This window comes from Chenopodium album, chromosome 13, assembly GCF_948465745.1.
Source record: "Chenopodium album chromosome 13, dcCheAlbu1.1, whole genome shotgun sequence".
NCBI lineage: Eukaryota > Viridiplantae > Streptophyta > Magnoliopsida > Caryophyllales > Amaranthaceae > Chenopodium > Chenopodium album.
In genome coordinates, this window is record NC_137846.1 from 50,320,216 (window position 1) to 50,331,921 (window position 11,706).

An 11,706-nucleotide genomic window follows, 5' to 3' on the forward strand; every position below is an offset into this window, starting at 1 on the left:
TTTTTTATATAATTATATCTTAAAGTATTGTTTTAACAAGGTAAATAAATCAATGCCTAAGTATAATTTTTAAAAGGTGGATGGATTTAAAAACAATTTGGATAGAGTTATTGAGTAAAAGCGTGTTCAACAATAGCTTTTGCATACTAGCTTTTAGTGGTTTAATTTGGTCAAATCAATATCCTGTTAAAAACTTCAATGTTTGGCAATGTAGTAATGAAGGTAACTTTTAGTGGTAAAAGCTAATATTATTCTATGGAAAATGCTATACATAGCCCTTAGGGCTACATATAAGCATTAAAAATACTCTTGAAAACTGTTTGAATTTAGAAAATCATGACAAATTCACACTAATTACACTGATCTACGCGTATTTTTGTCATGAATTCCTAATTTTATACAATTTTCAAGAGTGTTTTTAATGCTTATATATAGCCCTAAGGGGTATGTATAGCATTACCCTTATTCTATAGCTTTAATGGAAAAAAATTAGGAAGTATTTATTTTTAGAGGTAATAGCTAACAGTTTATTGATAACTTGCAATTATTACCACGGCTAACAACCTCCTTTTTCTCTTTCTATATAGCTACAAATAAATTGTGTAGTATCTATCTAAATAAACATATAAATATATCATAAAAGTGAAAATAATCCAATGTATCAACAAGTCTTTCAAGCTCTTTAAGATTAATGTTAAAAAAAAAAAAAAACTCTATAAAATTAAAAAAGAAGAGAAAAATAAAATAAAATAACACCCGAAGTGACGACCTCACACACTAATTTAAGACTTTGACTATAAACTAGATAAGAATTCTTCCCTCCATTTCCAAATGACATGTCAAAATCTTGGTTATCACCAAAATAAGTATTCCAATGTTACTTGGTGATAACTCTTGTATACTTGTTTATAAATCGTCATCCTAATCTTCAAAATGATTAGATGAGGTTTGTCTGACTCATCCAACAAGCTAATCAATATCAATTGTGTTAATATCTTTCTTTTCTTATAATTATGTGCTGTCAAAACAGAAAAATAGTGTTAATATCAAGTTGTTTATCTAATTCTCGTATAACTTATACAAGTGCATTAAAAAAATTTGTGTTACAACTCACAAGTATGTTTGTTCGAACCTTTAAAAAACGAAAGTTTAAATCTTCATAACTTCATAAGAGATAATAAGGTGATTGAAGAATTATTTTATAACAAACTTTTTTCTTATAACAAAATTGTATAAAATAATTCCTCATAGGATAAAAGTTCAAGTCTCTCATTTTTCTTCCGCAAACTATTTGGTGCGGACGTCTGCACCCAACAGTTCGTGCGCCCAGAAGGAAACGACAACGGTTTTCACTCCTTTCACTCCTTCCTTTCACAATCTAGATCTACATCCCAAAATCCCCAAATAATACAAAGAAAAAACGAAATCCCCAAAATCAAAACAAATCACAAATTAAAACAAATAAATAACCCTAAGGGCATGCTTGGATTGGGAGAGATATATTACTAGGGTAATAAAAGTCAAACTAAGGAAAATGAATGTGAAAATAGGGAAGAAGGAGATAGTGATGGTATATTGTGAGGTGAATACACTCGTTTTGGGGGTAGTAGTTATACTAAGGGGAGGATGGGTAACTATTAACCTCATTATGAGAGTAATAATTCCTCCATCTCTCAATTTCCCTCATGGCCCAACTACCTTATTTCATTTGTAAACACTATGTCTTGTGCAACAACACCTCTAATTACTTTTGCCTTTTCAAGTTTGACTTTTATTACCCCCTTAATGTACTACCCCCAATCCAAGCATGTCCTAAATAAAAAAAGGGTTTTTCTACATTATAACTCTCTAACTTTCCGTTTTCTACGATGTGCCCACCCTTTTTGAGAAATCCATATTGTAACCCAAAATACATTTAGTTTCTATATTGTAACCTTGCCGTTATCCCGCCGTTAACAAATTCCGTTAGTGGGGCCCACTCTCCACTTAATAATTATATTTTTATTGATTTGCGTGTTAAAAATTGTTCCGTTAAAGGTTTTGGGGCTATTTTCTTCCTTGAGGAACCAAATTGAGCTCAGATTTGGCAAAAAACTGACGCAAATGTCTCGTTTTGCGTATTAAATACGTAAACACGCAAATCGAGACATTTTAATATGCAAAACGAGGCATTTATGTAATTTTTTTGCTAAATCTGAGCTCAATTTGGATCTTTAAAGGTCGAAATAGCCCCCAAAACCTTTAACAGAACCATTTTCAACACGCAAATCGAAAAAAAAATTATTAAGTGGTGAGTGGGCCTCACTAACGGAATTTTTTAACGGTAAGATAACGGCAAGGTTACCGTATAGAAACTAAACGTATTTTGGGCTTACAATGTGGATTTCTCAAAAAAGAGGGGCAAATCGTAGAAAACGAAAAGTTAGAGGGTTATAATGTAGAAAAACCCATAAAAAACAAAAAAAACTTCCAAGCGGAGATCTTAGTGGCGTGGCATCGCATTGGTGTTGGTGGTTGGTGATTTGCGGCTAGTGATGCAGTGGTTGATGGGTTCGGTTGGTGGTGCGGTGGTTGGTGGGTAAGGTAAAATGTCAATAATTACCAGGCCAAAATTAATTAATCGAGAGCGCATTGTGTGCGTGCATGTCTTGGCTGATATATTTACTTGTTGGCTAATATGTTTCATGTGTTGGATGATATGATTTTTTTACACTAAAAATGTCAATAATTACCAGGCCAAAATTAATTAATTGATTCATAAACTCCTAACATTAACCTAATTTTTCGTGTTCGGTTCGTGGTGCGTTGTGGCGTATCGTGTTACCAACGCTAGTACTCCGTATATAATCGAGTGCAAACTGTTTTAGAGCGAGGGATCCAAACTCGAACTCTGTCGCCTCTTTTTGACTCTCATCTGCCAATTGCCACAGAAAAACCTCAAAAATAAAACCTTAAACCCTCCTCCAAACTCGGCAATGGCGATGAGAGCAGCAGTAATGGCGGCGGCGGCTCCTCGAGGGCTAAATCGTCTTTTCGCAACCTCCGCATTCAACTTCACACCTCCGCCTTCCACTCAGAAAGAGCCTGAGGCTGAACCCTCTCCCAACCTCTTCGTCTCCGGTATCTCTTTCTCTCTCTTTAATTTTCCTCTTATTCTATCATTTTATTTCAATTTTTTATTTGTGTTAATTTGGAGAGGTTATAATATACATCCGAGTGTATCGTACCAATGAGTATGTGTTCTAATTTTGATAATATGAAGTGCAAAAATTAAGCTTAGGTTAATTGAGTGTACGGTACACCCGGGTGTTATGTAACAAATTCTAGTTAATTTGTATGGGATTTATTTGTCTTAATCAGTCCAATTCATTAAGAATTAGATGAAGTTCACATCTTTTTGAAGAAATGAAGAGAGATTGGCGTTGGTCAATATGTGATAAAATATGGTGTTAGGAATTAAATTGAAACATGATGAAGGAAAATGGTGCCAATTTTGGATGCTTTTATGGGAATGTTTATATGTTTAGTTTTGGTGGCACCGTTGTTGAGCATTTGAATTAATATTTGTTTAAAATCTGTTTATAATGCTTTTTCGGGCTTTTCTAATAATACTTTTAATTTTTTTGTTTGTTTATGAGGGTGTATTAGCAAATTGAAGTTGCATGATAGCGTTTTTAATTGGGGTCTTCAAAGTTAGAGCCTGGTAATAGTCGTCATACTTTCTTAAAGTATTTAGGCTAGTAGTAAAGTTTAGGTCTTTGATTCTATTTATAGCTGTCTCTTTGCTAGGGTATTGCCACATTTATCATAAACCTCCGTGCATTCAATTTGATAGTTGTGTTGTGATAGGGGAGATTTGATAGAGTTGGGGGTGGTGTGATCCATTTGCATTTGGATGATGCAATAGTAAAAGTTCATCATATGTGCGTGGAGCCTAGTTGGGTTTGAACACCAAGGTAGGGGTTTCTCGGGTTTTGGGGTTGGGTTTGATTTCCTCTCGGCTCCTATCTCTTGAACTAAAATTGAAAAAAAAAAAACATTGTACTACCATACTAGTTGTCTAATTGGATCACTACACTACGTATACTACCTCCACGACTACAATCATTAACACTGCCTCTTTTGATACAATGAGTCTATGACCATTGCAAAGTTCCATTATTACCCACACAAACATCTTGGAGGTTGTATTTGGCCACCACAATTCCAGGCTAAATTATACTACCAATATTCTTTTTGTGCAAATATTTTAATAATGATGAGGGAGATGGCGTCAAAGGAGAGTTGGGGTATGATTCTATGAAGAGATTAAAAACGGGAGTAGGTGTTGACAGCTATGAGTGTTTCATATGAGATAGGAATATGGCAAACACTGGTGTATGCTTTATGGTAGAAGAAGAGACTTGTATAATTAGAATTTGCATGAAGCTATCTAGTTTCTTGAGACTGGCTTTTGGGCGCTTTTAGTATTTTCTCCTTGAATTTTTGTTGAAGTATTGTTTGGTGTGGGTTAGATGACGGCTTGTTATTTGTGAAAAGTGGGAGGGGTGTTTAGAAAAAGGAATATAGTGATGAAATTGTTGTTGTAGAGACTTTGAAGCTGTAGGTTGTAATGATTTAAGTTTTACTCTATGTGGGGCTTAGGAGTGTTGGGATGATTATTTAATGTCTTTTGTGATTATTCTGAAGAACCCGGGGGGGGGGGGGGTCTTGATAAGAGTATAAATCACCCCCTCTCTCTCTCTCTTAATTTATTTATTTTTTAACTACTGTAGTCCACATAAGAGGGATCAAGCCATCCAAGATTTAGAGTAGTAGAGTTCAAGTGCTCCTCTCTAGAATACTGTTCTTCTGAAAAATTGTATTTGGGTTATGGATGCGGATGCAATTTACCAGCTAATGAGGTTGTGAATGATACATAAGATATAAGGCTATGGACTTTATGCTGGATTCTGAGATAGTGTAATAGATCAGATTCTAGAAGATGATGACTTAGACAAGGAGAAAAATTGGGAGAAAACTGATAAATGGTTGTATCTTGATATGTTTTATAATTGTTGGATTTAAGGAGAGATGTTGGGTGAACACTGAAAGTGTATCTGCAATACAATTAAATAATCACTAAGGGTAATTGCAACCCTAGTTCTTATAGAAGTTGTGCACTCCCAAAACTAGACTTAACAATTTTCTTTCTGCCTCCTTTCTCCTCCTCTTTCTCATTTATAGATGTTTTTCTTTCTTTCCCTCTCTTTCCTCTAACCAACTCTCTGCCTTCCTCTCCAACCAAATACTAACCAACTAACATTGTAATACCAATATTACCCTACCCATCCCTGCCCTCTAGGCCCGTCTATTATATTACCGGCTGCTCAAATTTCCAACTTGTGTTCAAGGTATGTAGTATTCAGGTTCATCTCCCCCTGACAATGATTTTAGTGCTCCACAGTTCGTCACGCTTGAAAGGAACCTTGAAGCTGTCCTGTTAAGATGTCAGCCAGTGGAGGCTAGTTTTGGTGTTGTGTGTTTGTGAGATGAAAACATACTTGGGGATTTTTAATTTCGAAAGTGAATGGGCTGTATTAAAAGGTGAATTGGGATGGAAAAATGGGTCTTGAGTGAGTTAAATTAGATATCGGATTTACCTCTCTTATCTTTTAGTGGGATGTAAGCTTTTGGCCTGGAGAAATAAAATTGAAGGTTAAATATTTATGGGTTGATATGGTGACTAATAGATGATAGTTCGTTGTCAAATATTGCCTAAAGTTATGTTAGTTGGAGTTTCTTTTGTAGCAACAAAGGCCTTGACAGTAGCTGCAAAGTGTGGTTTCACTTATGGCTTGCATTGTTTTGCTTCAGATATGGTTCATAGATAGGTAGGCTAGGTTTGGAGATTTGGATGTTTACTAAGATATTAAAATTTTGGCTAGAAATGGAACCTATGATTGTTTATATTGATGAAATTTCTCCTCCTTTTCGTTGATTTTGGAGAAGTTTGGGAAATGTGCTCACCTTCTATTTACCCCAATATTTATGCATGTACCTGGGCAAAGCTGGGTAGATCTAGTGCAAAAGTCCTTCTCCTTTATGGTTATGCTTAGCGTATAAAAAGGTGCGCCTAGGTCCAATGTGACATGAACCATGTGCCTTTCTGGTTTAGGCGGGTTGATTTCACTAAGGTGGTGTGCTTTGACACATCAAAAGACACACCGAAGGTTGAGGTGCACAATTTTTTTTCTTAATTTATTTTATTTAAATTTTAATTTTTTATTTGCACCATGCTTTAATGAGATGCACTAAGGTGCGTTGAGGCACTTGTAAGGCGATTTGAGGCAATCCTTATCGCCTTGGGCCATTTGTGCTAGCCAACAAATCTTACTACCTCCGTTTCACATTTTTTGCAACTTTGAAAGGTGCGCGGACGCCTAGACAAAATTTGTTTGTGAGTGTAAGATAGAGAGAGAAAAATAGGAATGCATGTGAGGAGGAAAGAGATAGAGAGAAGAGAAATGACAATCTAGAAAGGAAAGAAACATTAGTTACAAATAATGTGTTAGCATCCATTTTTGGCAAAAGTTGCAAAAAATATGAAACGGAGGTAATAAATTACATTAAAAAAATTCTTTTCACTGTAAGTTTCCATATACTCAAATCTTCCTCTTGCTTAAGCCCATCTCTAATTTGAGCAAATACAAATTGTCACCATCTTCAAGATCTTGCCTACAACACTAATGCTAAATCCCAAAAGTGGAGTTCTTGTGATTGCAAATTCCAATAAGTTGTAGGCTAGTTCGTTGTACTAGCTCCTCAATATTGTGACCTTTTCTTGAGTAGATTTACCGCTAAGGAAATAGTTTATACCCTGAAATAAGCTCAAAAAGCTGAGAGAAAGTAACCAAACTGCTGACCTGGTCTAATCAATAGATGAAAAGATATTGAAGCGAGGCTCCCTTCAAAGTGAGCGATCTGAATTTTAGGTATTGGCATCAGATGGATGCATTGGCTGGATTGATTTTTTTTTTTTTTTCTACTAGCATTACCCTAGTTGTTATCTCTATACCTGTTTTTAAAGCATGCCTATATGTTGATCTTGATCATTTTCCCATAGAATTGTTTTTCAGGAAAAGGGCGGAAGTTAATTTGTTTTAATAGTTAAACTTTTTATTAATCACCAGAATTAACTCAATATTATTTTGAAAATAAAAATAAACCCAAACCTCTCAAAAGTGCATCAGAATTACTGTCTCCCCGCTTTCTAGGAAGGGTTGAAGATCAAAACTCTTCATGTAGACAGAGAGGAACAGCTGAACAGAGCCTAAGCTACATAAGTGGAAGCTAGAGTGAGAATTATCATTACACCTACAGCAGACTATGTAAATGATCTGCATTAAGAGACTTAATTCTAGAGATAAAAATATTTGTTTTCAGCTACAATCGATTCATAGCCTCTTGCTAGTTTATATGGCTTTAGGAATTTCCACTTCCAGGCTTCCAGCTCTGCAGGCCTTCTATTGAACTTCAACTGAGGCATAACCTTAATCCAAACATCAGCAGACTAATCTCATTTGAATAAGGTATTTACAGAATCATGGTCATTACCACAAAGAATGCATCACATTGCATTGAATTTACCAGTGACTAGACTGTTAGTGGGAGCCTTGTAGATAATGTGTTTAGGAAAAGGGGTAGCCTGGCGTTGCAGATAATTCTCCCTAAGGAATTGATACTGCCAATGGTTTCTGATTTTTCTTTACTTTGTCCCATCCACTACCCATTACAATTTCTGGAATAGCAAGCTCATCAGAATTCCTTCTGTTTACATAATATCTATTCACCCGCTTAACCCAAAGAGCATCTTTTTCTATTGATAAAGGTCCATTGCAGCTTTGAAGCAGCAGCTTTGTTACATCAAACTATTCTACCCTCTAGAAGCCTCTGTAAAGCAAAGTTTTTCCCATGCAACAAAGGTTGGATGCTTTTGTTTGAATTGGTGGTGATAGTGTTGCTATTAATGATACTATTTTCAAATATGGAAGTTAATACATCATTTTTTTCAGAAATACTAATGTGGCATATATTTTGTGTAGAATGGGTTTTTGGCTCTTGGGCTATGATAGGTAAATTTTGTGATGAAAAGTGGAATTTCTTCGGTGAAGCAATTTCATGGCCCGTAAAATGTGTCTGAGAAGACTTGTTTATCATAAATGAGCCAGTGATTGGTTATGTGGGGGAACAAGTTGCCTTTTAATTCTTCTATTGTCAGTATGCAATGCATGTACGTGCCCGCATCTACCTCAGGGGAATGCAGTTAGATGTTTCCCTAGGGTCTTTTTTCTATTTGCTTTTAAAAGTTATTATATGCCTATTAGACTAAGCACTTAGCCACTCTTTTATTACCAACGTACTAGATTTTCATTTTTGCTGCGATTTCTGCCACTGTTTTTAAACATCATGCATTAATCGTCTGACTTTTAATCCACTAGTGTATGCAAAATGATGTGGATTTTGTACTTCCACTGACTTTCGTGTTGTCTTCTTGGAGAATAATATGCTGCTGCCTATATATTTGAAGAAGTTGCCTTTACTTAATATTGCTGATACATAGATAATGTCTTGTGTGTAGGTCTTAGCAAACGTACTACTACAGACGGATTACGAGAAGCCTTTTCAAAGTTTGGCGAAGTGGTTCATGGTACATTTATGCAAAGTTTTTATTTTTGAATTTATTTTCCCAGGGTGCTTGGGATATTGCTGACGAGGTTACATTATTGCAGCCAAAGTGGTGACTGATCGCGTCTCAGGATATTCAAAAGGGTTTGGTTTTGTGAGATATGCTTCTACAGAAGAGGCTAGCGCAGGAAAGGCAGGCATGGATGGCAACGTGCGTGAGCAATTTCTATCCTTATTTTCTTAATAAATTAACTTATGAAGTTTAAATTTAGACTATAAAATAAGGTCTTCGTGTGGTTTTATAAGTTCATATCTGATTTGCCTGGTTTGAATTTATCTGGTGTGGTCTGGTCTTAATATTTCTCATGGGGTTTATCTGGTCTGGTTAGACTCAATTTTGACCATAACTGTACTTGGTTTAGTTATGGTCTGGTTTGATCAGATATATTCTGGTGTGAGCTAGTCTAATTTCAATAAGCATAGGTTATTGAAATATGGTGTGAGCTAGTCAAGCAGTAATGAGGTATCACTACTGACTACTTCATTAGTGGAAGCTGCATTCACAAGTTGCCTAGATAGGGTTGCTACCCAAACATGGATATGCTTTTTGCTTCCCACACACTCTTTTAACATAAAAGAGCAGACTTAGATTAAAAGGCTAAAACCCATAGTTTAATTACATTAAGCATCACAAATTTTACAAGAGAAAATTTGATGCAAAGTAAAATAGGACCAACAACGTGGTCAAGATTACAGCCGAAACTAACTAACCAAACTAAACAGAAGTCCTTGCTACTAAGACCCAAAAGACAATTCCATACAGCTAGAAGAAAGGAGCAAGAACAAGTTGTTATCAGCAGCCGCTACACCCTCCAAATCAGCCTCATAGATATTCTTGACACATTTAGGCACTATGAAATGGGTCTTGAGAACTTTATAACAAAAGGAATCTCATGTCTTTGCACCTTTGTGGAGCAAATCTGATATGTCTGAAACAAAACTACTAGATTTTGCGAAACTCGCTGATCCACTTCAATTTGGGCTAGATTATATAAATTGAATCCGGATTTTGATTTTTATATCTTGGATCTGAACTGGGATATTTTCCTCAGATTGTTTCAGACTTGAGTCGGATTTGGATAACAAATAGAGTTAGATTTTACTTAAGAAATAAGAATTAAGATCCTACTCCTGTTGGATTTGGTTTAGATTATCTTATTTTAGGGTATGCATTGAGTTGTACCCCCAAAGGGCCCAAACGGCGTAAGCCCTAAGAATATGGAGGAAAGCACACTGGAAGTGAGTAGATAATTCAGTGTTAATGATTTTACTAGGAAACTTAAGTAATTGCTGCTACTTCATGCTGACTGTGGGAATGTAGGATACTGATATCCCCAACGAGTACAAATTCAGTAAGATAACTAAATAGAGTGCTTTTGGTGCTTTTTCTGATTCTCATAGATTCACTCATTTTTTTGGAACTTTTCTACTTTCCATGCCTGTTTATGATGTTGGTTGTTGGATGATAGTCTTTCAGTTAGTCGCCCAACTCAATACTGTATATTTCTGGAATTACAGAAGTTCCTTATTATAGTTAGCAGAAGCTGATGTGCGATATGCTGAATTTTGTGGTTTAATAATCTGTTTGTTTAATTTTTACTGCAGTTCTTAGATGGATGGGTGATTTTTGCTGAGTATGCAAAACCACGACCTCCCCCAGTGCAACAGCAATTTGGAAACCCTCCATTCGGCTCAAATTTTCAACGATGAAATACTTGCTCTTTTTTTTTCATCATTTTGATGTGGAAGTGTGGAACATTCTTATCATGGTCATAGTATATTCTTGATCTATTTTTGTACTCATTGTGAGAACTTTAGTTAATGAACTTCCTTTAAGTATTAAATCCAAATCCGGCTTTCTGTGTTTTGGATCACTGATATTGAACCAAGTATAGACTTCTTGAACTGAATTGTAATCAAGGAGTGAATGTAAAATAGCTGAAACTTGCCTTTAGAGAATTAAAGTATACAAACTGAGGTTAGAGTTTTTGTTTGTCGATTCACTGATATTATCATTCTTATGTACTAGGTGTGCTAAGATGATCTTTCTTATACGAAAACTGGCCACTGGCATTGCCTTATTTAATTTGATGTAATTGATGCACATAAGTTAGCATATAATCTCTGTAATAATAACAAGAGACATACCCAATGAGCAGCCTGTCCACAGACACTCCCTCGTAACACAGTCCCCACACACAGCTTATAATGAGACTCTTGTCACAATCAGATAAGATCAGATTTGAAATCTCTAGGGTAAAATAGGTTAGAACTGTTAATTTTTGTTTACTTGTTACTTCATCCGTTTTCTTTTACTTACAACACAATTTTAAGACACACTTTTTGTAGGAGGTGATAAAGTACTTTTTAACAAAGGAAATTGGAAAGGGTTAGGCAGTGTGTGATATAATATTTTGATTAATTTGCTCTTTACATTATTAAATGTCTTACTTAAATTGCGTAACATAAAGCTGTGTTGCAAATAAAAGAAAACGGAAGAAGTATTAACCATCCTTAATCACATATTAATAATACACAAAAATTTTTGCAGTACACAAGTAAAACAGGACGAATCTACAAAATTCAAAATCGGTGTGACGCTAATGAGACAATCAAATAGATACGAAGGGTGTTATTCCAACCCTCCATAGGCTCTACTTATAGAAAGGAGGACTAAGATTATATGGATTATGGACAAATAAGTTGAGAATTGTAGCTATCAACTATTTGAGGGTTCTTCTACACACCATCTCGAGAAATCAATTTTTTGATGGAATAGAAGCATGAGTTGTTGAATCCCAAGTATCCCACCATCACTTATTTGCTTGTGCATATATGATACGTGTAGTTACGTATAAATAGATAAGGGATTTACAATAAATACACAATTTATTATCACAGATAATGATAAAGGATCGAAAACGTCCTCATTATCACAGATAGCAATCTAAAATCTATGTGATCATTCTAGTGATTATA

General features: G+C 35.3%; 1 protein-coding gene across 1 annotated transcript; it reads left to right on the forward strand.

Moving 5' to 3' along the window:
• The first annotated feature begins 2,869 nt into the window (after window positions 1–2,869).
• On the forward strand, window positions 2,870–10,726 carry LOC145576826 (organelle RRM domain-containing protein 2, mitochondrial-like). The gene is made up of 4 exons (XM_081634532.1): window positions 2,870–3,120; window positions 8,621–8,689; window positions 8,772–8,878; window positions 10,333–10,726. Exons 1-4 carry the CDS (start codon window positions 2,976–2,978, stop codon window positions 10,435–10,437), a joined length of 426 nt encoding a protein of 141 aa, XP_081490658.1. The 5' UTR covers window positions 2,870–2,975; the 3' UTR covers window positions 10,438–10,726.
• The last annotated feature ends 980 nt before the right edge of the window (window positions 10,727–11,706 follow it).